The sequence below is a fragment of the Lepisma saccharinum genome, chromosome 11 (assembly GCF_977018435.1).
Source record: "Lepisma saccharinum chromosome 11, izLepSacc3.1, whole genome shotgun sequence".
Classification (NCBI taxonomy): Eukaryota; Metazoa; Arthropoda; class Insecta; order Zygentoma; family Lepismatidae; genus Lepisma; species Lepisma saccharinum.
The window spans coordinates 63,163,730-63,191,627 of NC_139239.1; the positions used below are offsets into that span (position 1 = coordinate 63,163,730).

Consider the following 27,898-nt stretch of genomic DNA (forward strand, 5'->3'; position numbering starts at 1 on the left):
GCAAAAAGAGCTAAATTTCTAGGATCCCTTGATGTAAGTATGATACGGAGTGATGCTTTTGTAATGACCAATAAACACATTCCTACAAGTTATGATTGAACCTTATTAAATAAAACTTCAAATTCCCTCATGTGCCAGATGTTGATCTGGAGCAATGTCTGGCATAAACTACACACAAAATGTATTTCTAAGAGGCATGAGTGGTATTTATTTGATTGCATTTGCTTCAATTTATCTACAAATACCAGGTGAGTCAGTAATTGCTTATTTAAAATTGAATGTGTAGTTTTGAGGAAAGAGAATGGGATGGTGATATTTTCTGTCACCTTCATGTTTAAAACTTAACAATAAATCTTAAGTTTAATATTTTCCTCATGCAGTCTAGTGCAAGTGTATGATAATTTTCCAGCAGGGAGGGGAGGAAATCCAGTAAATTCTTCGAGAATTACGCATGTCATTCACCAATGATAAAGAAATTGTAACCAGAGGGGGAGAGGTGAATTCCCCTCATCCCCATACAAAAATCTGCCAGCTCTCTTGTGAACATTATATGAAAATGGCAATTGATAACAAATTACCTTTTTAAAAAGTTAGCAACAAATAGACCTACATCTTTCTCAAACGCAAAGAAAAATATTTTTGAAAGAAACTTATTTCATAAACATTTGTGCAAAAGCATATCATGTCCCCTCCCTTCCTCCATTGTAATAGCAGTTCAAATAATCAAATTATTGCTACAAATTTTTGTCAGGGATCATTCTTGGTAATTAAAATCATGGTAAAAGTTCGGTATATCGGAGACACATTTCTTCATTTTTACACAAGAAACTACTTACGGAAATGAGTTTCTGCAAACTTTCCAACATTCATCGAGGTATTTTCTTTCATCGTGGAATATATTTGACCCGGAAATCATGTATTTTTCAAGAGAAATAACTCGACGACGCACAATTGCCATTGCTTTCGCTACGTGAATTGCATTTTTTCACTATGCTTGCCTAACTGAACCAAACCTAACCTAACCTTATCGGAAATAGTTCATGGGGCTATCTGTCAGCTACCGTGCATTTTCACACGTGACGAACACAATAGTAGGGTGAGTCATAAGTCTCCATACAAATGGTGAAAATGGTGACTAATGTTTGGTTCACCTGCCTGAAAAGGAAAAATAATGAAAAAGAGATGCCACTAATGAAGGAAGAATGGATTGATATCATTCTGTTGGCTGGGAGTGGTACCACCCGTCATGTAGCACGTACATTCAATGCAACCCACAGAACGCAGACAACCCATGACACCGTGGCCAAACTTATCAAGAAATTCAGAAGGACAGGTTCCGTTGCCGATGAAAGCAAGCCTGGAAGACCAAAGACAGCAACAGATGAAAGGAGGGTAATGCAGGTGCTGACAGTGATGACCAGGAGTCTGACAAAGGTAAAGTTCCCTGTTGCATTGAATGTACGTGCTACATGACGGGTGGTACCACTCCCAGCCAACAGAATGATATCAATCCGTTCTTGCTCCGTTAGTGGCATCTCTTTTTCATTGGTTCACCTTCCTGAAAAGGAAAAATAAACATTAGTCACCGTTTTCACCATTTGTATGGAGACTTATGAATCACCCTGTAGGTATTTTTCAGTGAAGAAAGTTGGAAACACTGCATATCCACAACATGAGTCAAAATGTGCCCGCCATAACGTGTGTTTTGGAAGCGAAGAAAGGAATAAAAAAAATCACTCTGTATGTGAAAAATTGTCTTTGTTTTAGTGTAAAAAGCATAATGGCACCTTGAACTATGTTCCGCAATACACAATTGGTAAGTACGAACCATGCGAAACACAAAATATCCGATTTTAATGTGTCTCCGATATACCGAACTTTTACCAAAATCATTAGCTAGTAATAAACTTGAAATTGTACCAAGATATCTATACATATAATATTTAATTAAACTATTAATAATGAACTTATTTAATTTGTAATATCTTACTATTGAAAGTATAGGAATGCATACTTCTCAATGCATATAGTTGGAATGGATGTTAATTGCCCGTTGATGACTTCAAACTCCACTTTTTGGAAGTGTTGGTTTGGTGCAAATTAAGTGAGGAGTTCAGAGTGAAAGTTTCCAAACTCCACTTTTTAAAAAAATGGAGTTATATTTACATTTGGAAGTAAAAAATCTCCGATTTTCAGACTATTGAATAAAATAACTCCCGAATGTAGAAATTTGTTCGACTACACTTGGTTGGTTAATGCTTCCTTCATTGATCAAAAGAACAAGGGAATCAACTCCATTCCCTTACTATGACCCTTGTGATCTGAACCCCTCATGTATGGGAGGTGACAAACAAGTTTACATATGTATAATATGAAAAACATTTCACACCTAGTTTCAGTATCCAGGTACTGCTGCCAACTTTGTGCCAAAATGCCATGGTTGTGATACGAGGAACTCATCCACCACGACACACATCCCTGTTGTCCAGAAAGCTATTCAAGTGGTGAAAGAGGTAGTGATCAGTTTGGGAGATGTTCGGTAAATATGGAGAGCGAGGAAGGGGTTTCAGCTCATGACGATTATCGCACCAGACTCACTTTCATCACTAGTGGCAATGCTTTATTTACTTACTCAAGAGTGCTTTTTTTTGCACACACACTCACCACATTAGAACTAAATGTTCAAGAATGTAAATAAAATATAATCACACAATAATCGTATGTTGTTGCTTTTGTAGATAGATATATTCACTTCAGGGGTGTAGTCAGATTGAGGCCCACTCAAAATCAGATTGGCCTGCCCTGTCAAAATGTAATTGGTAAAATTTGTGATAGAAATTAAAAGTATATAGATGGTGTTTAATATGATGGTAAACCTTTGAAGATTCAAATCCAAGTTTTCTAGTTTTGAAGCATGCTCTACTAACCTCTGGATCATGGGGTTATGAGATCTGTAGTATAAGAGTATTTTTCGATATTTCTAGGGCTGACCAGATACTACTTGGAACCGATGCCCATACAGATACCAATAATCTTACCAATTCTCACTGGTATCGATGCTTGAAATTGAAATAATTTAGAGTTGTTTAAAATATTGATTAATGTTAATATTTAAGTATTGCATTCCAATTAAAGCATCAATTTATGGAAGTTTTGCTTCAAAATATTCAAGATTTACATCAGAATATTAAATTACCTATTATGTAATCACCAAATATAGATTCCACACAATTTATCCAAAATAAATAGAAACGTTCATAATTTCGAGGATAATTAGACTCCACAAAAGTGTTGCATGACATTTTTGCCCACCTGTGCAAGTGTGCCACGGCATTTTTGCAGACCCATAAAAAAACAATGCTGAAAGTATCGGCTGGTATTGGTGAATAAAATCCAACCAATATATTGGCATGAGCCCTACATATTTCCCATTTACACATTATGCCATTAATTTGTGTGTAATTTTCAAGTAATACTGTATCATGTTGTTCAATGTAATGGAACCTAACATTTAACACATTTTCAGCGCAACATTTGAATTTCTATAATTTATTTTTAACCCAGTATTAAACGTCCTATTATTGGTTAATAAATCCTTGTTTGGATCACATGATAATGTGAATATCAAAATGGTACATTTTTAAAAGACATGGCCCATCCTAATCTTTGACAGGCATCCAGTGACCCAGAAATGCCAGAAAGTATGTTGCCACCACTGATTCACATAACAATATCAATTTAGTTTATGGAGAAGATCCAAGTGATTTCAGCACCAAGAGCTATTAACTTCTTGGGTTGATCCTGTACATCATATTCATATTTTTATTGCACCACACACATTGTACCATGTGGAAAGTTTGGTGTCAGGCGTCGCTGCATGATATAAATCTAAAATATAAGATGAGAAAACATAATTCCTTATGATATTTATTTCAGGTCTATTTGGCAGTAATGGTATTTTACCAGCAAGAACTCAGTTGAAGTCACTCCCAGGTTACAATGTGCTGCAGGTAGCTCCATACCTGGGTGTCAACACTGAGTACATGATGAGTCTTATTGCAGTGATTGGAACATGCTTGTCGTTCCTAGGGTAAACATTTTAAAATCAATAACATTTTTTTTTTTTCAATTTTAATTTTAAATGATATACAGGGTTATTCTTTAATGATGGTCCACACTATGAGGGGGGAAAAAGAATGCACTACTAGAATAATAAAATTAAAAAGTCTGCAAACATGGGATCCTTAAAAGAACCATTTGCCAGATAATTGAGGATGCATTTTATTAGAATCTGTGACTGATGTGGTTTATGCACGGTGGTGCACCAGTACATTTTGCTATTACCGTGCGATGACATCAAAATTGAAGATATGGTTCAACAAGGGATCTGCTTAGGTGGTCTTGTACCCTGCCTTCCCAGATCACCTGGCTTGAATCCTTTGATTGTTTTGTCTGTAGTCATGTGAAAAGCACTTTCAGATTTGCAGCAGAACTAAGGAGGCTTTCACCAATTAAGAAAAGAAGCTGGTGTGTTTGAAAGAATTCAAAACTCAGTGTTGAGAAGAGTACAATGTTGTGTATGGATGCAAGGATAGCATTTTGAACACCTGCAAAACAGTGTAACATATAACATCTTGCTTTGTACAGTCATCTACACTTGAAATTGTATTTTTAATAAACACCATTCTTAGCAAGATGTGCATGTTTTTATTTGGGTTCTCCCAACAATGGCATGTCCTAACAATACATTCATCCATTCTCGCAAATGGTTAATTTGCAGACCCATCTTCATACAGACTTTCTTGCTTCTACTGGTGCATACTTTTCACCCTCACAGTTTGGATTATTACTTATTAATCATGCTGTATTTGTTTATTAATGAGTGTGTATTATATTTTGTGCACTTTCATATGATACTGATTTCAAAATTGCAAAATCATTTAATTTTGCTATTACTTTCTAGATTTGTGTCACAAATGGCATGCAATTTTTTTGTATTTTCTGCCCTTTGGCTGCTGTATCTGTCTCTCTACCAAGTTGGCCAGATCTTTATGAAGACTCAGTGGTAAGTTTACTGGTTTGAAACATTTTTTATTATTTAAAAATGTTACTTGTGTTTTTTATGGTATAAGTAAGAAGAGATGTGATAATTTGTTTCACTGGAAAATATTGGCATATTTAATTATTTTTTAATAAAAGGGTGAGTTCTTATGTTTTATTGGAAGGCTTATTAGTGTTATGTATGAGATTTTGATCTTTTCTACTTTATGTACATTTCATTGTCAATTAGAGAGAAACCAAATGGTTTTTAAAAAATATATATAATTCCACTTTCTTTTTTTGCACTTAATTTATGTTTGACAGTTATGTTTCTTCTCATTTCTGCTTGCTTATAATACATAATTAATTTTTAGTTGTTATTATTACAGGGACATGCTGCTACTGGAATCTGGGTTTCTGGCGATGTTAATGGCTCCAATCAGTGGTCCATTTTCAAACCTGAAGAGTTCAACATGTGATTCATTCATCTTTTGGATGGTCAAGTGGCTCCTGTTCCGTGTAATTTTTTCATCTGGTGTCACAAAGTTAACCAGCAGAAGTCCTTCCTGGTGGGGATTGACAGGTAAATGCGTTCACTTACATGCAATCACTCACTCACTCTCTCTCTCTCACTCATGAACTTATGAATATATATGTATCTTACATAATATTCCCATTTGTGTTGCTAATTCTGCACATATTTTGGATACCAATAGATCACTCCAGAGGTGTGTTCAAACATTGGAGGAGTTCTGAATTATAACAGTTATCACAAGCATGCTCATCTTTACTTTTAGTTGGCAATTTTTTATTTATTTATTGCCCAATTTAGATTCAAATAGTCTAATCAGGGGTGAACTTACAGAGCCAGTGCATATTTGCCTCCTCTGATAATTGCACCTGGGACCCTTTCATCATCTCACTATACCATTGTGGAGGTCTGTTCAACAATCTTGTTCCACTAATTGACTGAAACTGAAGTATTGAATAAACTTTGGTTTGAAACTTCCTTGCTGTTTATTTGTAAAACAACATTTATTTAATTTTGATGACTGCTGCTATCCTTTTCAAATATTCATTCCAGCTTTCAGGTCATGAAGATAATACTGAATGAAATGGATTCACTTTACATTACGTACAATAACATTTTACACAATAGAAGAATTCATGCTTGCCTCAAAAAATTATTTCAATTTTTGGCAATCTTAACACATGTAATACTGTCTTCTCTATACTCACACATACCATATTAACCCCGTTTTATCATACTACCATGTATCCAAAAAAGTTCGTGCCGCTGGAACGAAAAGTGAAAGTCAAACGGCATGTGTCGGCAACCCTGTCTGGATGACATCAGAAGTTTACATTCCCGGCAATCGTCAGTCAGTGCAGAGTTGGGAGGCGTGTCGGTCACGTAGGCAGCAGGTCTGTAGAAACTACAATCCTGAAGGGAACATGTCAGTGTCAAAGGACGTTTTACGGCCGTGTTTACTGTATGAGTTCAAATTTGGCAGCAATGCTGCAGCCGCTGCTCGAAAGATATGCTCCGCGTTTGGAGAGGCATCAGTGAGTGAACGCACAGCGCGAAAGTGGTTCAGTCGCTTTGCATCGGGCGATGAGAGCCTCCAGAACAAGCCTCGAGCTGGACGCCCCGCCACTATCGACGAAGTACTGCTGAAGGAGATCATCGAGCGCGATCCACAGCAAACGTGCAAAGAACTTGCACAAGGGTTTGGAGTGTCAGAGGAAACCATTCGATTTCTTCTGCACAACCTTGGGAAGTCTTGGAAGCTCAGTAAGTGGGTTCCTCACGTTTTGTCCGAGGAAAACCAACGCCAGCGGCTCACCATTTGCGCATCATTGCTGTCACGCCACAAGAAAGCCCCATTCCTGGACCAGATATTGACATGTGACGAGAAATGGGTGTTATACAGTAACCGCAAAAGAAAACATCATTGGTCGTCCCCTGGTTGTGTTGCATTGACCCCCAAAGAAAACATTCATCAACAGAAGGTTCTGCTCTGTGTTTGATGGACCAGCGCTGGTGTTGTGCACTTTGAATTGCTAGAGCATGGCAAAACCATCACATACGAGGTGTACTCGTCCCAGTTGCAAAGGGTTGCAGCTGCACTGCGTCCGAAGCAGCCAGCACTAGTCAACAGGAAAGGAGTAATCCTTCTTCAAGACAACGCTAGACCTCATACGGAGAAAGCGACCAAGGAGGTAATCAACACACTTGGTTGGGAAATTTTACCTCTTCCTCCTTATTCCCCGGACATTGCCTCATCTGACTTTCACTTGTTTTTGGCCATGGATAACCATTTGCGTGAGCAACAGTTCCTAAACCGAGATGATGTCACGCAGGTCATAGGACAATTGTTTTGCTCCTAGGGACCAGAACTTTTGCAAATGCGGGATTTATAAGCTTGTATCTCGTTGGGATAATGTAATTGAAGCTGAAGGAGCTTATTTTTCTGAATAAAATACGTTTGCCAGAAATTACAGTATCTTTATGTCTCACTGCAAAATACGGCATCAACTTTTTTGGATACCTGGTAGTTGGACAAAATGGGAAGAAACTTTTCCCCCTAAAAATGTCTTAAGAAATAAAAATTTGAAATACAGCTCATAATAAAAAAAATTACAATGTGTATTCCACAATTTTTGTAATTTGCAGAAAACCAGTAGTTTCCCTGTTTTGTCCATCTTTCCCTTAATTAATTGTTTGGCAACATGCTAAGTAGCTTAGTAAAATTTTAGTTATGTTTTCAGGTTTGAGCACTCTACTTGAACATCAGAGTACTCCAACACTATTAGCATGGTACGCACATCAGCTTCCCATGTGGATATTGAAGCTTGGAGCTGTTGCTACTTATTTCGTAGAAATAGGACTTTCGTTATTGTTTTTCTTTCCACATGGCTATGTGAGAAGAATTAATTTTTACATTCAGGTAATTGGATAAAGTGCAAACATCTCATATGAAGTGTTTTTCATTCTTCTTAATAGTAAACTTATACTACAAAACAGTAAAGTCACATGTGTTACATAAGCAAGCAATATTCAGCAACGTTTCAATACACACACATATTTTTGTCACCATGCAATTGATATTGGCTACAGCACCTTAAATCTATTTCAAATTCAACATAAAGTTAATGAATAAGTACTAGTTTTTGCTAATAAAAACTAGTACTTAAAAACCATTTCAAATTAATTTGTTTGCATTACAAACCAGTTTGTAAGGGAATCTATTTGCTGGTTCTTTCAATGTAAAATCTAGATTATTTGCATAATTGTATAAAGTTGCTTCAGTAATACTCAATTTAATAACAATGTGAGATCATATTTGTCAGAAATAACATTGTTTACAATTTCATTACTGTCATTTAACCTTTTGGTCTACAATCTGGACCTTAAAAGCCCTTGATATGTCAATATATTGAATTTAAAATGCAAAAAGCATGTGAATATCTTTTGAACTTTTGGTGCCGCCTCTGACCAGATTTTTAAGGCAAGATTCCATATTTGGAAACATATTCTAAAAATCAATGGACTGTAGTTATATAAATGTAAATCAGAGAATATAGAGAAGAAAAGCTCCTATAGGGTGAGCTCTTCTTGCTGTGGAAACAGTAGATGATAAGTGCTCATGAAACTGCCACTCATAGACCACATATTTTGTCCACTTTTTAAATTAAAATACCATCTACAGAGGATGAAATGTTTAACAAATGGTATTTCCCTGCAAATCTTAGAGGTTTAGTTTTATTAGCATTAATCTGCATGCTGTTTCACAATATTGTTTTTAAACTCTGGAAGTAAATTGCTATGCTAACCTAATTGTAATCCAACTTGTAATTATTTCTGAAGCCTATTATTTGTCTTTTTAGGTGGTATCTCAAATTATTATCATTATGACAGGAAATCATAATTTTTATAATGCGCTTCCTATAATGTTGAGCATATCGCTATTGGAGGATGGTTACTTCAGTAAATTAAAAGGTAAAGCATAAGTTATACAGGATGTTTTGAAAGTCTCTCAATAATTTTCATTGATAATAATTTGAAAACTGTAACTGATTTTTACTTTTTGTTTGTACCTTGGCATTTTTTAAATACTTTATTTTGTCAGCCTATTCTATACATGAAGCTCCATAAATTAATTATCGTGTCTGATGTCATGCTAATCTGTGGTCAACTTTCAGTCTCGTCACCCAGTAGCAGCTCAGAACTTTTCAAAGATGCATGCTGCAGGTTACAGGTGCTGCTGTTCTTTCTAGCATTTACAATGACCTGCCCCCCCCCCCCCCCCCCCCCACCGTCCTTGCCTCCCAACACATACTCACTTGAAACAACAAACACAAGTAATCCTTCACAGTAAAATGACTGCATCACATGCCATGCAGCTAACACAATGAACTTCATGAAAAATGTTTGGGTTTGAAGCCAGTTAGAGCAGTGAACATTTGTTTCTTCCTAACCACTGAAGTGGTTCACAAACATTAGGAAATAGTTTTATAGCATTAAGAAATGTAATTTAGATCAAATTAAAATATTCAAACATACATTTACACAGCAGAAACCACTTTCAGAAACCAGAAATGCATGGATTATAGTTTCATAGTTGCAATCTTCACAATTTACCACCAAAATACAGAATAGATTGTAAAGCTAAGCAGTATTGTCAATTTGTGTTTAATTATTTTAGAGCTGGTTCTAATATATGACACATTACAAGCATTACACAAATGTACACTAATGACATACAAAATGTCTGGAAATGACATTAAAATATGTTGTTCTGGCAGAAGTGATAGGTTTGGCATAAACTTTCTTCTTTACTTACCATACTGCATTTGTTTGCAGCATGCTAGCAGGCAACCATCTTGAGCTGAGAGCCTACATCCTCCCCAAGAACTGAGGATGTATTAATACAAAGAAGTCAATCACATGGTATTTGTTACAGCTTAACAGTGTGCGGAAAATATGTAGCATATTGGGAAGATTTTGAGCCTCTTAATGCAAGAAGTTTGTTTCATTCCACTTCTTACGTGTATGAAATTTGTCCTTCATTTTAGCAAATTGAGTAATGTGCTATGGGATGGTAGCGTGTATTAATCAGCTGCCACTGTTTCCACCGAAGTTCCAAGATTTGGGTAATTTAATCATCACTCATCTTCATTGTCGCAATTACCAAAAAGTGAAAGAAAAGTGAGGTAAAATAGCAAGAAGAAATAAATTCAATGAAATGAAATTTCATGAACTCTACCATTCATAGGAACATTTTTTTTTCACTTATGAAATATGGACATTCACGTGGATCAACTGCTTGTCCTCTCTTGCCTTCCTTTAGCATGAGTCAGTGCTCGAAGTAGAGGGGGATGCAGGGGAATGGTACCCTCCCCACTAGGAAAAATTACCCAAAGCATACCCTCAGCTGTCCCATTGCCCTCATGTTAAAATATAGGAGCATATTCCTCTACTTCCTAGACTCAAGCAAAAAATCCCAAATTAACAATTTTCTCTTTGAGGACTGGCATGAGTTGTTAATTTTTCTGTTACCGTGAAATTGTGTTTATCTGACATGATGAAGAAATTTGCAAGAAAGGAAGCAAGAGGATTATGCATGAGATAATATCATCATCTGCATACAATACATTGCAATGTCTTGCGCTTCGATTGCTTTATCATATGTAAAAAGTTGTTTCTGCTTTCATGTAATACCCAGTTACTATGTAAAATATACAAGGAATGTACAGCACATACAATGAACAAATTTATCTTATAAATATTTTCAATTTTTAAAGTTTAGTTTAGTTTAGTTTATTTGCGTCCGAGGACTACCGGTGTGTACAAATTACAGTACATGGTAATATAGGACATGTCAATACTTACATTACAATACAGGTACATTAATAGATTTTACAAATACAAAATATATAGCCAAAAATTGTAAAAAATTGGGTCTTACTCTGCTATTATATCAAAATCACAAAAAAATATAACATGAGAAGATATACTAATTACCCACTTTCATTTGACATTTAATTTTACAAGAATAATATGTGATTATACTACATTATGTACATTTGTCTTATGTAAAAGTCGCTTCCATGTATTCAGCTATAGAATAAAAAACATGCTTCAGAAGTATTGATTTTATCTTGTGCTTGAATATCATCAATTTTGGTTCTTTCCTCACATCTTGTGGTAGTTTATTGTAGAGATCTATGGAAGAATTTAAGGGACCTTTCTTACATAAGTTAAGGCGGCAGTGTTTTATGTGAAGTTTGTCTTTATTTCTTGTGTTTAGGCCATGTATTTCCTCATTTGTGGCAAAGTTGGAAATATTTTGCTTAACATAAATTAAGCATTCATAAATATATATGCAGGGGAGAGTTAACACATTAAGTTTACGGAAAAGAGTTCTACATGAATAAGTTTTCTTTACTCCAGCTATAATTCTTATAGCTCTTTTTTGAAGCATAAAAAGGACATTGGAGTGGCCCTTGTTACCCCAAACCATAATACCGTATCTTAGTAAAGCATCAAAGTTTGCCATATAAAGGCACTTTACAGTTTGGGTGCTTGAGATGTCTACCAATATCTACCAAACCAATATTGTGTAAATGGCACAGGTATACAGTTTTATTGTATTTTTCTGTGTATGATATTGCAGGAATTTTGCACTAACAAATTGTTTTACATGAGTTTGCAGGTCAGTCAACAGTTATCAGATGGCTTTCAGCTACATACAATGTGCTGGCATTAATTGTGGTGTATGGCAACATGTTATATCTTGCTCAAAACTGCTTTTCCATAAAAATGAATGAAGTTGGTGATGTAGATGTTGACATTTGTAAGTATTTCTGGCTAATCAATCTGTTTGTGGTAGCTAGTAGAGAAAAATTATAACAGGAAATGGGTAATATTAGCAAAAATTTGGTTATGGGTTGTAGAATGTGGTAAAATTTGGAAATAATTTGAATGCATGCATTTGATTGTATGTGACATGTCCACAGATATAAACAAGTATCCAAGAATACTTTTAGTATTTATTCTTTAACATGAATATTATGTTAGAATGTTAAGGGAATCAAATTTACAGCCACTAAAAGTGAAATAATGTTATTTTGTGTGACAACAATTAATCTACTGTTACTGATATTCAGTTAACACAGTTAATAATAATATAAATATCAGTATTTGGAAATTAACTTTTTAGATGTAGCTGAGATACAGTTACTCATTTTAGAAAGTAACTATTACAGTTCCTGTTACCTTTAAATAGTAACTAATTTACTTTTGCAGTTTCTTTATTCAGGGTAAGCTATAAGTCTTCTAAATGCATGAATTACAATTGACCTTCTCTTTTATTTCACTGATGGCTGTCCAAAAATTTATGTTAATTTTAATTAAATTCCAATTAACCTATCCTAATATATTTTGATATAAAATATAGAAGTAATAAAATTCAAAGTTATCTACTTTCTTTTAAAAATTAAGATTAATGTTTTATTTCTTTTTTAAAAAAATCATAATTTTGTTACGCATAAGTTTATCCAGATTTTTCCATCTGATAAAAGTATAATATTTTCCCCACAATGTTAATAAACAGCCCATTCCTTCAGTTGAACATTTGCTTGAAGGCTTCAAAGTAGTGCAAAAATCTGGTTAAAGAAATGTCCTTCCATAAGAAAACATAAAGGAAAGTGACTGTAAAACTGACTGGAACTCAGTACAGTTACTGTTACTTTACAAGTAACTCGTTACTTCCAGATGCTGAGAAATATAGTAATTGATAGATGGGTTTCCAGAGCAGCAAAGTAAGCAACTTCTCTTTCCCTCAAAGTTATGATTTAATAAGGAAAATTTTATCCAGACTGTTCCATCTCTATAGAATGTGAAATATTACAAATATCTATGCCCATTTAACATAGCATGTAGCGAATACAGAAAAATAAATTAGAGTGGAGGTCAAGGGGGAGAGTAGCAGATGGGGTGCACAAAAATGCTATGAAGCAGTAGCGGCTTTTGCCTATTCGCACATTCACACGTGCACACCCAAATAAATCTGTAATGCAAATCATTATTATTATTATTATTATTATTATTATTATTATTATTATTATTATTATTATTATACTTATTTATTGAACTCTATCTCCTTCGAAACATCAAGTGTTCCCACACTGCTTCACCAAGAGAGGTAGTGGAGAAGCGTGTGATCAGTGATATCAACGTGCGTAGACCGAGCCACCCTCGCACAATGCGAGTTTCGTTCCCTCTGACGCTGTTGCAGCAGTTGTGTTGATTGGGTCTTGTGGCTTGGGTGAAGTGCCTGGGGATGTTGCATCATTTAGGAAACCCATGAACACAGCTGTCTGTGTGTAATGTAGTGTTGCAAACCCATTTCATTGAAGACCGTGTGAAGGAGTTGAGGGAACCCATACACTATTGCAAATTGAGGGATTTTTTTTTAGAAAAGGGAAATTTCGATGGTATATTGTCCCTCTCATTCTGTCCTTTGCATGGCAGAGGCAAGAAAGAGGGGAAGGGGAGGAGGTAACTGAAAGTGAAACGGGTGTTTTAAACATGCCTGACACTGCCTTTGCTTAGTGCATCTTGGCCGAAACATACAGTCCCTGTTGCACAGTAGCCAAATTATCAACTCATACGGAGGGAGCGAACATCAATCAGTCAGCTGTTTTGCATTGTGTGCCTTTTACTGCATTGCAAAATTGTTTAGTGCTGCCAATAGGTCGTTCCTGTTTCAGTGCAAAATGTTTGATTTCACGATGAATAGGGAAACTGTACATAGCGAAAGCAGAAATTAATATTTAACATTGTTGAAGTTTTGGGAGCGAAGTTTGCTACAAAGTGTACAGTGACTGCAGTAATATATGGATATGGTGGAAAGGAAGGAAAAATTCTGAAGTATGAAGCAGGGCTGTGTGGACTGAATAAGTACTGTAATTTTGTTTCTAATATTTATTATTCTCTCGTTTTCACTTGACTTGCTTGGTTTGATCAATCTCTCATTAGAAATAAACAACAGCTAGATAGATTACAACTGATTTCCTCCATGTGATAGTTGGATCAGCTTCTTTGGTGTACGCCAATGTTGTTATTCTCCTTGTTCATTAATATAAGCAGAGTGGGGGAGGAAGTTTTTACAAAATATTTTTTAAATCGACAATAGTATTGATATTGTAGATCGGTATGTCTATGTTGTGAGTGATTTTGTCAAATTATCGAATGCTGAATTACATATTACACAATAACATCGCTCTTCTCATGATTGGCTGGATAATTTTCGAAATATTTTTGAATTTTGTAAAAAATCTGTGTTAAACAAAATCATGAAATATAACTCTGTCATAACCTCCTTTTCAGTAAAAGGTGATCAAAACTTGAGTTGCTAATACATTTATCATCATTATGTATGCAAAAACGGGTATTTAACAGGGGTGGTATAACACTTCTGGACACGAGACTGAAGTGCACACCCATAGAGCCAGACCACCAGCCGCCATTGCTATGAAGTATAGTAATAATAATAATAATAATGCCATTTTATAATTGATAGTCAACATAATTTTATTATAGCCAGGGAAGGGACCATGGTGGAAGTGGCTTCTTCTTTAGGGGACTGTGACCCACCTGGTTCCTTTTAAAGTCACCACTGCTCCTTCCAAAAGTCTTTTTAAAGCATGTAGTTCATATAAGAAAATTTACAGATATTTTTTTTTTGGTCATCCAGCACAAGTGCCAATATCCCACCTATGTATTTAATGTAAGAGTAAGTTAAATAATCCATTTACTCAGCAAGCAAGGTTCAGCCAATATTTATTATACATATGCAATATTATTATTAATATAAAATATCTGATTAGTTCCTCACTTCATTTCTTTTGAACAGTATTTACACAAGAGCAGTTCGAAAGTGTGTTGAAGAGAGTGCTACCAAAGATTATGCTGTTTGCTGGGATCTTGTTTGCCATAAGATGTTCACAACTTGGTTATCATGAAATAAGCCAGAAAGCTGCCAACATGACATTGCTTATAACAAACTTCTATGCGATGATAGCATTCACTATATTCGGCATAAGTTTGGTGAGTAGCCTTTATATGTAATGATTTGCTAGTTAGCAGTATTGTACCCATGAATTTCATGAAGGTGGAGATTTGAATCATTTCATGTTGACCATGATAAGAGGGTGGACTTTTGGCCTATTTATCGATTATATTCCATTGTTTTGTATGTAAATTAATTTCATGTTTAATGCCGTTGTCTTGAAATCAATAGGGCATGGGGCACGGGTCACGGGACATGGGGCCTTCCCAATGGTTCAGTGGTAGTGCCGTTGCCTTGTAATCAAGGTGTCCCAGGTTCAATACCCAGTTGAGGCACATAGTGGTTCGGATCCCACTTTAAACAGTAGATCCAGTCCCGATTACCCTTACTGTGCATAAAGTGGACTTAAAACACCAACTCAATCATTCAGTCAACCAGGGGAGGCAAATTGTGCAGTTGTTCAGGTCCTGCTTAAAACCTAAGGTTCAATCCAGTCCAGTTAGCCTATCTGTGTATAAAGTGTACTCAAACAAAACTCTCCCTCGTTTCATGTTGTTTCGAGCCTCATAGCACATTTGTATAGTGCCTACAGATGCCTCATTTTAAGAATTGTTTTGCTTGCTTGTACTTTTATTTACAACTTTGGTTTTCTGTATGCAGAGGAAGAATATGAATGTTTTGACAGGACTGCGCTTGACTCTGTTGTTATCAGCATGATGCATTACAAAGATGGAGGCTGCAGGTTTGAACCTTGACCAGTCATGGATGTATCATCGTGTTTGTCTCATCACCTTGTCATCAGTTCATCATTCATCCTTATTGTTACAATGAACTCAAGAGTTGGATGTAAAATAACTGAAATTGCTATACCCACTTTACTATAGCCTCCGTACCATATATTTGACACTACAAAACTAGGGGTCTTAAGTTCGAATAATGGGAAGGCACACAGTTGCATTATTTTGGTTCTACATGTATTTCATCACTTAATTGTCTCCGTTAACTGAGAGAAACAGAAAAGTGGCTTTAAATAGTATTTGGTACGGTCAATAAATAACCTGATTAATGCCGTGAAAAAGCGAAATAAAGTGACAGAGCGATGAAACTTACGGGATATGTAGGGAAGGGGGGTTGTGTATGTGCAATTTGCATCCAAGGTGCCAGTCAGTCATTCAGTGAGGTGGGTCATGGCATTCAAAGTGTGCACCCAGGCTGCACACACCTTCCAAAGATGCTCACAGAGGAGCAAAATGCTACATGGATGGGGAAGAGTCTCAATGTTCATGGTACAGCATACACTATTGTTCATGAACACCTTCAATACCAGAAGGCGTGTGCACACACTGAATGCCATGACTCACCTCACTTAATGACTGACTGGCACCTTGGAGGCACATTGCACATACACAACCTCTCTCCCCTGCCAGTGCTCCCACTTAGCGATGTGGTCTGGAACTCGTCTCACAGACATGTGGCGTACCCCTGCCTGGCCTACATATCCCGTAAGTTTCATCACTGTCACTTTATTTTGCTTTTTCACGGCATTAATCCGGTTATTTATTGACCGTACCCAGAGGTCATCGGAAGATGCGGTGATGACTAAGCAAAGTAATAAAAATATTGCATTTTAAATATTTTAGAGAAGATGTAAGAAAATAAGTCAGATTACTTGCATATTTGTGCGAAATAAGCCAAGCGACCGCATGAAACAGCTCAAAAAACGTAAGAGATTCGCTAATCTTAGCTCATCAAAATGAAACCCCAGTACTACACGTCGCGCAGAACCCTCCTGCCAAGTTTCCTATTGAAGGCAATGGTGTTAGAAGGTCCAGCTCATGGCAGAATGGTGTGAATCCCTCTGGCCTCTGCAGGTGCCGAGAACAGCCAAACGCTTCCGAACAGGCAGACACCCTACAAGATCGAACGACCTCTACTTTCTCCCACTCTTGAAGGTCTGGATCATAACAGGTCCCCTTTCCAATAGTCATCACGATTCTTCAGTGTGTCCAGTGGCGTGCTTAAGGTTGTGTTGGTGAGGGTCATAATCCCTGCTTAGGCTCAATAATAATAATAATAAAGGTCAAAGGCAGGAAAATATGGCAACGTGAGGAATTGAGGAATGACTACTACTAAAAAGTACAAATACCCCCCCCCCCCCCCTTTCCGAAAATCCTGGGCTCACTACTGCAAATGTCTGATATTTTCACTTGTTAAGAGGAAAACACACATTGAACGATATGAAATCTGCTTTTCATTATCAATACAATTTGTGACAGATCATAAAGTTCTTACCTTTAAACACGACAATTGAGGTGTTTGCATTTCAGTTTCGATCAAATTTATTCTAAACGCATGGGATAGAATTATGTGTCGTTTGTAGTGTAAGGCCTGTGGTATGAGCTTTTCCATTGAATTGACAATGACCTTGGAGTATATCGCAGAGAAATATTGTGCCCCCTCCCCCCCCCCCCCCCGTTGAAAGACCCTGACATTTGGCAAATCTTGCAATGACTACATTAAAATGTCATGCTTTGCCACTGACCGTACCAAATAATAACGTGCAGAAATCAACTACAGATGGATTTACAAAAGGAGGATGGATAGATATGAATAGATATATAAAAGTTTGTTATTTTAAGTCTGCTTTATGCTCAGACACACTAATCAGGACTAGAACTGCAATTTAAGTTATCAAGAAGAATTTTAAATGATATCTCAACATTAATTTAAACACTAGAAGGAATGTTATGAGAGTCATTACATTAAAATTGTTTCATTTTTTTTTCTCGATTAGATTTCAATGTCTACATTGAGCCCAGGAGGAGCTCCTGTCTTCACACCACATCAAAAAATTCTCAAGATACATGCTGCAGTCGATCATCTCAAAATAATAAATTCCTACAGCTTTGTTGGCAATAAGGTGGAAGACAGTGAAAGACACGAAATTGTGATAGAGGGTAGTTACAGCGAAGACGGTCCCTGGCTGGAATATGAGTCCCTTTACAAACCGACCAATGTCAGTGCTGATCCACCTTTAATAGGTTAGTATCCATGTAAAGGCAATGACGCTATTGTGTTCAAAGTAAAATATATGTAATAATTGATGAGATTTCAAACTTTATGAAGATGAGTCTTGCTTTATGAATCCTTTCCCGACATAACGTTTCTTTTTACACTAAATTACAACTGCTTCAAACAGTCTTCATTGCTGATGAATAGCATCAGTTGGATACCAAGCTGAATACCTGCAGTAAATACTGATGGAAATATGTAAAAATATTGTTTTAAAATCAGATATTTTGTTTGCCAATATACCAATAAAACAAAATACAGTGGAACCTCAATTTTACATTTTCCAGGAAACCAAACTGGAAAAACTTAAAATATGGAAAAACATAAAATAGAGGTAAATTTTATAACATTTTGCTATATTGGGACCATCCAGATTGAATGTATAATGCAAGAAAATGTAAAATCCAGGAATGTACAATTGGGATTCCGCTGTAATAACTGTGATTCATTTATTACTTAAAATAAATAGTACAGTATTTTTTTAACTAGATACAAATTGAATCAAGCATAAGTGAAATATTGCCCATAATCAATAACTATGGATTCCTTGTCATCATTATCATTACCATCACCATTATTATTGTTGTTATTATTACTATTATTAGCTCCTATTTATATTAGTAAATTGCAATTTTTGAATCTGTGGAGGTATGTACGAAGGACTGACTAATATCGACTTTGTTTAGCTCACGGAGTATTTATATTTCATTTTCAGTAATTCACCAACCACGACTTGATTGGCAAATGGGCTTCCCAGATTTTAAAAATTATGAAATGAACCCATGGCTCTTAAGCTTAATGTATAGATTGGTGCAAGGCCACCCACAAGTTTTGGATTTACTAAAAACTCCGTTTCCAAACAGAGTGCCACGTTATATTAAGGCTAGCTTGTACAAGTATCGCTTTGAACATGCGTAAGTATTTTTTTTTTATTCAATTATATAGCTACGTATTAAACACCTCAGCAGGTAAGAGCATTGTGTTAATAGCATATTCCTAATTTTTCAGTTAAGATTAAGAATATTTACTGGTTCATCTGCAAAGAAATATGACACACACATTAGTTATGGATAACCCTTACATAAAATATTCCAAGTACATTTGCTGTGTGGCACGTGATTGCATTAATTCAGTGTCTGAATGCATCTCATTTATACAGTGTACTGCTTATTTTAACTTGTTATCTGTTTTATATTTTTCCAATGGCTAGCAGAGATATATAAAGCAGCCATGAATTTTGAGTTACATACGAAATTGCTCATAACGTTTTCTAATATTAACTAACTGAAAAATTTGGTGAGAAATATTACAATAAGCATTCTTATTTTGTGCAGTGGTGGGCTAACAACTTTCTTGTAGGTGGGAATAGGGTATTTATAAAGTTGTTACCCACTATGTACACTGGAGATTGTTGTCAGTCTTGGGGAGTAATTAATTAATTTTATATGTTAAAACTGAACAATGACTCTTACATATGTTAATTGAAGATTTGTGTAATTTTTAGAAGCCAAGGAAGGAGCTACATGTGACCCTCCATTCCCCTTATCCCATGATTTTGTTTTGCATAAATGTATACTAAACTGCATTTTTATTGATTAATTGTATTTGGTCTAGGAATTAATTCGTGCGGTTGTTATGCACACATTGAAGCTGTAGTTCAAACACAAAATACATAAATATCTTAAGAAAAATATTGTCCATCGTGAGCCACCACTTTCGCCCATCTGTCAGGCAAGTTACGGATTCCGTGGCGAAAGAAGACCCATTTTTCGATATCTTCTGAAGAAGTGAACCGCTGTCCAATCAAATCGTTATTCATGCAATCGAACAAGTAGTAGTCCGAAGGAGCAACGTCTGGTGAATACGGCGGGTGGGGTAAAACTTCCCATCCGACATTTTCTAAATAGGTTTTGACCGGTTTTGCAACATGTGGGCGAGCGTTATCATGTTGAAAAATAAGATTATCATGTCTCTTCTCCTATTCTGGTCGTTTCCTGGCCAGAGCTTGCTTCAAACGCATTAATTGTCGTCGATAACGTTCTCCATTAATAGTTTCACCCGGTTGCAGCAGCTCATAGTACACCATACCTTTCATATTCCACCATATGCAGAGCATAACCTTTGCACAGTGAATATCTCGTTTCTGTTGTGATGGACCTGCTTCACCTGGCTTCACCCAGGCCTTTTTTCGTTTCGGGTTCTCGTAATGGATCCACTTCTCATCGCCAGTAACAATGCGATGCAAAAACTCCTTTCTTTTCTGTCTTTGAAGCAGAAATTCGCAAATGGTTTTTCGTCTTTCAACATCTCTGTCTTTCAATTCATGTGGAACCCAATGTGACATCTTTTGAATCATTCCCATGGCTTTGAGGCATTTGGAAACTGTTGTTTGATCAACGCCTAATGCTTCTGCAAGTTCTTCCTGCGTTTGACATGAATCCTGATCGAGCAATGCTCTCAATTCTTTGTCTTCAAATTTTTTTGGCTGTCCAGGTCGCTCTTGGTCTTCCACGCCGAAATCACCACTTCTAAACCGTGCAAACCACTTCTGACACGTTCGCTCAGCTAGCACATGGTCACCATACACTTCCACCAAAATACGATGACTTTCGGTAGCACTTTTCTGCATGTTAAAGTAATGAAGCAGAACACCCTGCAAAAACACTTTATCTGGCACGAACTGCGCCATGTTCATTTGACTACAAAATGCCCTATACTACGAACGATGCATGCTGACAGGAGTTTTCAATGCATGTGTGGATACACGGAACTGTGGGACGATACGCTCATTATGCCATCTCTTGTCCAGGCACACGAATTAATTCCTAGACCAAATATATTAACCATAAAGATATCGTCATTGTTTGACAATCGTATTTATTAGCTAGAATTAATTCCAACATTAGTCTTTTAATGAACTTACAAAATTAAAAACTAGCCTTATTCATTTTCAATAACAGCAGTGGTTCTAAAGTTATTTGATAAAAGCACTAGACAATTTATTATTATTATTAAATGAGTTTATGAACAGTGCCTAAATGAGGATGTTTGTTCAAGCCGTGGGGAAAATATTGGATAGGTAGGGGAATGCTTGGCTCCTACATAGCTGAATGCTTATTATTCTTGCCATGAAGATCTTCCAATGGAGTCGTCACCTTGTAAGCAAGGGGTCCCATGTTTAATACCTGGTGGAGGCACAATAAACGTACCAACAATGATAATAATAATAATAAGAAGAAGAAGAACAATGACATTTATTATTATTATTATTATTATAAGTGGTGGTAGTAGTAATAGTACTAGTATCAAAAACGTTATTATCGTCATAAATTATGCAAATACGAGGTAGAAGTCAGTGCTAAAGCATTTGTTTGGAACAAACGATTTTAAATATATTTTCAACAAAGTCAATTTCACATTATCTAATAGTGTAAAACAAGCACACAAACTGTAATTTTTGAATGGCAGAAAATGAATGGTAAATGCATTCCGTAGCTAATAATTTTTGTACATATTACATGTATGGCTTTTATATCTTATATACATATACAACATCCACCATGGGTCCCGGGTTCAAATCCCGGCCTGGGCATGGATGTTTGTTAATGTCCATTCATCAATTTCATCATATCATCACTCATCCCCATTCTCGCAAATTAGCCAAAAGGGGCACAAGAAGCGGAGTAAAATAAAGCAAATCACTACATATGCAACATGCTAACAGTAATCGTGTAGGTATTGAAAGTTTATTCATTACATAAATACACAAATATTATTTAACTACAACCTTAGTGACAATGAAGTTCGACCAGTCGCAAATATAGGAGTGCGTTGTGAAAGAAGGAGAACACATGCATATGCTGAACATATTTTATTCAGCAGGCTACATGGAACAAAGGGAAACATAAATTTCCGCTGCAACGCAGCAATGTATGGTGTCCACACAAAATAAAACATTTTCGTCCATCTACACGTGACATTGAAGTTCGACCACTGTTATAGGGGATCCTGTTTACCATGGTGTGACGCCGCCCCGTCGGCGAATAACTGTGGCAATGCGTCGGGGCATGCTGCGGACGAGTCGTTCAAGGTATTCCACATCGATGCGGGGCCATTCCTCCTGCAGGCAGGCGATAAGAGCAGCCACTGTCGTGGGTCCCCTCTGTTGCACACGTCGCTTAAGAATACGCCACACATTCTCAATGGGCGAGAGGTCGGGACTCGATGGTGGCCATGGCAGAGTTCGCACGTGATGGCGAGTCAACCATTATCTCGTCAGCCGTGCTGTATGAGGCCTGGCATTGTCATGTTGAAAGATGAGACGCCGCCTGTGGAACAGGTGCCTTCGCACTGTGGGAAGATGCCGCTCCAGTATGCGTGTATAGGCGTGTGCATTCACAATGCCCTCACAGACGTGTAGTGGGCCAACCCCAGATGCCGTCATGCATCCCCATACCATCACTGACGCAGGTTTCTGTACCCGACGTGCATAACATTTTGCTTCATTCTGTTCCTCCTTCCGACAAATGACTGTTTTCCGTATTTTCCCGTACACAACATTGAAAATGGATTCGTCCGTCCACAAAACCCTGTTCCACTGCCGAAATGTCCATCCCCGGTACATTCGTGCCCACCGTAGTCGATTGCCTTTGTTCAACATGGAAAGGAAGGGTTTACGTTTCGCCTTGTACACTCGGTAACCGCATCGCTGTAGGTAAAGGTGAATGGTTCTTGTTGACACTTCAATGTGAAAGCATTCTCGAGTCCACAGTCGTAATTTGGCCACAGAAACATGATTGTTGGTCTGGGTATAGCGCCTAAATATCCGTAGGTCACGCACGCTCAGCAGGCGTTTTCGACCGGGGGCCTTACCTGGCTCTGTAGTACCCGTATTTTGGTGGTGTTTGATGATGCAGTGGACGGTTGACTAGGGTAAGTTCAGTTGGCGCCCTATTTCCCGTTCACTGAGTCCATCCCGTTGCAACTCCACCACTCTTCTCCTCACGGTGTTCTCAATAGGTTTTCCCCTGCCCATGGTGATGATGCACTGCGGTTCCTCGGTGCACAGCACGCGCTTATATACGGCGGACTCCCTTATCGTGTCCGTGACGTCATGCTTCCGTCGAATGCGCCACTATCTGGAATTTACCGTATGGGTCTGGTGCCTGGTCGAAGTTCAATGTCACGCGTATAGTTCCCCGTTTTCGTTCTTTACGTGACCTTTGGTGCAACATGCTGGGATCACGATTCTTGCCTGCTCACACGCCTCCTCTTACACACATGCGTCACTTCTGCGGGTCACCCATTCCACCGCCTATGCCTCTGTGCATTTAATCACGTATTCCTTTCTGGTCGAACTTCATTGTCACCAAGGTTGTACATCACATCACAGAAAAGAACTATATTGCGAGCAAAGCGAGCAAGAAAATTTTTAGATCCAAATTTTGCAATTTGAAACAATATTCATTTAATAGGGCACAAATAATTTCATTGGATGCAATGGCATTCTCTGTTATACAACTTTTTTCATATAGATCGCTCGGCATCCATGGCCGACTTCCGCTGTCCCATAGCTAAGGCTCTGAACTTGACGAAACCGAGAAAAGTGTGCTTTGCGAGGGAAGGGAGCAAGAAAATTTTACGAAATGTATTTTAATTTGCATAAAATTTGCATCCCCTTGCAGGTGCCCTTGGCCGTCAATGTTTGCACTCCCCTTGCCCCCTTCTATTTGCCTCTAATAGGGTACAAATAATATCACGGGGTGCCAAGGCATTCTCTCTTTGACAACGCCTTTTTCATTTAGATCATTTGGAGCCCATGGCTGGCTCGAGCCGCCACCTAGCTAAGGCTCTGAACTTGACAAAACCAAGAAAAGTGGGCTTTGCGAGGGAAGGGAGCAAGAAAATTTTACGAAATGTATTTTATGTGCATAAAATTTGAAATCGAAGGCGGCAATTCTCCTCTCTGCCACCTCCCTCTGCAGGTGTCCTTAGCCGTCAATGTTTGCCCCCCCCCCTTGCCCCCTTAGATTTGACTTCCGTCAAAGGTTTGGGGGCCAATGCCCCCTTGCCCTCTCCTGTGGTTGCGCCACTGTAGTAGTTCGGATTCCACTTTAAAGTAAACTGTAGGTACAGTCCCTATAAGCCTATCTGTGCATAACCAAAACTCAAACAAACATTTTTATAACTTTGTGATGGTATTGATCCAGCATTGTGAGGTCAGTTGTTCAACCTTTTACAATGGAAGAGGCAGTGGACTACGTCTAGATCACAGGTAAAAGTGAGGGAATGCTGCACATCAACTAAAGTTCAAATCACAAACCCTGAGACCTTCTGTAAACAAAACCACCTGCATGCAGAAAGCATTGCAAACTCATAGAAGTAAAATAATCCACACGAAAATCCAGCGTTGTTACAGGATTCATTACGTAAGGTAAAACAATGGCCAATTTGTAGTATGGGATAAGCTGCCTCAAATGACGTCTCACTTTAGACCCAATGCTCTTTCTTTTTTTACTTATTGCTTCACCTTTATGGTTAACTCTTTGCACCAGTAATCATTTCCCATAAATTTGGCTTCTTTCTTGCATGCGAATTGAATATATTTTACTTGCATTTTTTTAGACAAAATGATATAACATGGTAATGTATATTTCTAAGGATGATATAGATAGGAGTGTATTTGAAATTTGTTTGTAGATTTTATGTAAATTGTATCTTATGGAAATGAAATATATAATGGGCATAAACAGCCATATGCATTGCTGTAAGTCCAATAAATATATATATTGATGATGATGATCAAAACAAGACAAACAACGTTCGTAAATTTATTGCAGTTGGAAACTTTGACAAGCATCCTAATAACGATTTTTGTTCCGCCAAATATAGTGCACTTCGTAAAATAACTTGGTGACATGGCAAGGCAAGATACGTGTGAACATTTTGTAGTAATATGCATTGTAACTTTCAATGAGCTTAGAGATTTGTGTACATAATGATATTTTATAGCATTGGTTATTTTCTAAAAATAATCATGTGAACAGCAAGGAAGTAGTGCAACTTAGTAATATTGCCTGACTTATCCTTAGAAAAATAACATGCCGAGTTCTATGCGTGCGGGAAGGTCTCCGTGTTCTCCGAGCTTGTTTTCAAAACACCAACAAGGACAGCCTTTGAAAAGGGGTGAGAAACAGATTCTACTCGATATTTATGTAACGTTCTGTCAGTGGTATCCTGAGAAACCAGTAAATGAAGTGGTTAAGTTGGTATCCCAGTGCAGTGGTGTGTCAGTGTCTGCAGTTTTAAGGGTTATGAAAGAGAGAATGACTGGGAGAGTAACAATGTATGCAGCTGTATATTCGTCTCATGTTTTGAGAGCGGGTTCTCACATTCAGAGGCTCTTATATAAAATGAATAGGTGCGGCGAACTATGAGTGTAACAGCAGATGATTGCGGTCATGAATCAGCTGACGTGGAGTGATACATCGAATCGGTGAGACCGTTTGTTTACAGAAGGTCTCAGGGTTGGTGATTTACACTATAATGAAAACTCTCAGGGCCGTTCTCTTCAAAGGTCACTTTGGTTTAGTTCGATGTGCTCGAGTGTATAGAATCAATTATTGTTTCAGTATGACAATAATCATAAAAATATGCTGTATGTGTAAAATTCTGCCTTGGTAATTTCAGCCCATAATCATCCATTTCATTTTCATATATCACTATGTATTGGTAAGATAGACTAAACTACATTATAACATGGAGATGATAACTTTGTTCACTTAAGTTTCAATTTCACTGCGTCTTTCACTTCATGATCTATATTTGAGGGCCCACTGCCACAGCCAAAATACAGTTTTAAGTGAACTACTGGGTTTCGAGCATATACCGATTGTTTTGCCCATTCGAGCATTATTTGCTCTAGCAAAGAAGCTGTCAATTCGGTGCACTATCTAGCTTCATCCGTGTGAACTATTAGATGCTCGAGAAAAGAGCTCTTGATGCAGCACTCTAGCTTGTATGGCTTAAAACTGTGATGGTGAAACTGGCAGTGGTGGTGAAGGGTGAGAAGGTTAGGGGGAGTAGATCTGCATTCCTTCTATCAATTTGAGCACTGCTCAGAAAGTTGCATAATGTTGCACAAATTTACATTATGCGGCATTAGGCAGAACTCTGTCAGATATCTGCCACTCTGTGCTAAGTCATGTTGATGTTTTTGCCGAAACACTTGTGTCATGTGCTGCATTCAGAAGCAAGCAAGAAAGCTGTGGTGTGCCTTCCACATTGCAAGAATTCTATTCATGTTGAGGGGAATAAACCACATGGTTGATAATATAAGACGTAAGCGAGTTACTAAAGATATATCCGCGAAAGTTACTTGTAAATGTTCTATTAATTTCGGTGGCCTCTGCCACCATCCACTTGGTTTTGATTGATTGATTGATTGATTTAGTTTATTTTACTTCGCGTTTTGTGTCTGTTGAGTTGAGTTGGTGTTTTAAGTCCACTTTATGCACAGTAAGGCTAATCGGGACTGGACCTACAGTTTAAAGTGGGATCCGAACCACTTGTGCCTCCACCGGCATTTTGTGTCTCTTGGCTAAATTGCGAAGATGGGGATGAGTGATGAAATGATGAAATTGATGAATGGACATTCACAAACAACCAAGCCCGACCGGGATTCGAACCTGGGACCCTTGGCGTCGCAGCGCGATGTGCTAACCACTCGGCTACAGGGTCGGACACCCTCCACTTGGGAACTCGAACTTACTTGTAAATGTTCTATTAATTTCAGTGACCAAAATTAATAGAACATTTACAAGTAAGTTTCACGGATATATCTTTAGTAACTCGCTTACGTCTTATAAGAATTCTATGTACAGTGCTTTCTTGATTTGCTTTTACACATTCACCATTGTCTTCCATGACAAAGTCCTTCTAGAAACTCTAACACCACAACAAACATAGCTACAAACAAACCTACCATATCACACAGGTATTCTATTTTGGGCTACACAGGTCAGTAAGGAGAAAAAATCATAATATTCCAAGGCTGTTGGCCCTTTCAACAGGGTGCAGCAAACTTTGGCAATGGTGGCTGTTTCACCAATGTTCCTTTTTGCTGACTCAGGCCTGGACTCCTGCATGCCCATTTTAGGAAGGCAACAGAGTTACATCTCTTACCCTATAGTGAGATATTGCTGTTACTTGTTTGAGATCTAACAGTAATACAGTCTGTCTTCATTTTCCATTTTAAATTTAGATCACCTTCAGAATGGTGGACAAGGGAGAAAGTGGCAGAGTATGTGCCTGTGTTTAGTAAATATTCAACAGAGCTTGTTAATTGTTTGAAAAAGAACAGAGTTATTGGTGCACCAGAAGTACTCAAGTACCACAATGAATGGTTGGTGGCACTTTTGGATTACATCAGAATCTGGGTTTCTCAAGTGGAAGGAAATATTCTGCTCCTATCGCTTCTTGTTACAGGGTATGCTGTAATTGCATCAAAACCCAAATTAAAATCATGATTTCTACCAAGGAGCGTAAGATATTAGAAGAAATAAAGAAAGAAAGTTAAACATAATTATAACATCTTTTGTGTTTTTGAAAAATATAATAGCGATACAAAGGCAAGTTTAACAGTGTTTTTATATTAAATTGAATTTCCTAGTTCTGAATGTCAACAAATGTAGTATTATACTATACAT

At 37.4% G+C, this 27,898-nt stretch overlaps 1 protein-coding gene across 1 annotated transcript; it reads left to right on the plus strand.

Annotated features, from left to right (window-relative positions):
• Positions 1-121: 121 nt before the first annotated feature.
• LOC145995283 (lipase maturation factor 2-like) lies at positions 122-27,898 on the plus strand. Its single transcript, XM_083131873.1, has 11 exons — positions 122-248; positions 3,937-4,090; positions 4,964-5,065; positions 5,430-5,623; positions 7,813-7,991; positions 8,932-9,043; positions 11,760-11,900; positions 14,964-15,157; positions 17,914-18,160; positions 18,907-19,105; positions 27,454-27,898. The coding sequence occupies exons 1-11, from the start codon at positions 155-157 to the stop codon at positions 27,716-27,718; spliced, it is 1,881 nt and encodes a 626-aa protein (XP_082987999.1). The 5' UTR covers positions 122-154; the 3' UTR covers positions 27,719-27,898.

Coding starts and splice junctions, on each gene's coding strand:
- LOC145995283 (XM_083131873.1), top strand. CDS start 155: ATGTCTGGCATAAACTACACACAAAATGTATTTCTAAGAGGCATGAGT. Junction 4,091..4,963: donor ACATGCTTGTCGTTCCTAGG/GTAAACATTTTA, acceptor ATTACTTTCTAG/ATTTGTGTCACAAATGGCAT. Junction 7,992..8,931: donor GAATTAATTTTTACATTCAG/GTAATTGGATAA, acceptor TTGTCTTTTTAG/GTGGTATCTCAAATTATTAT.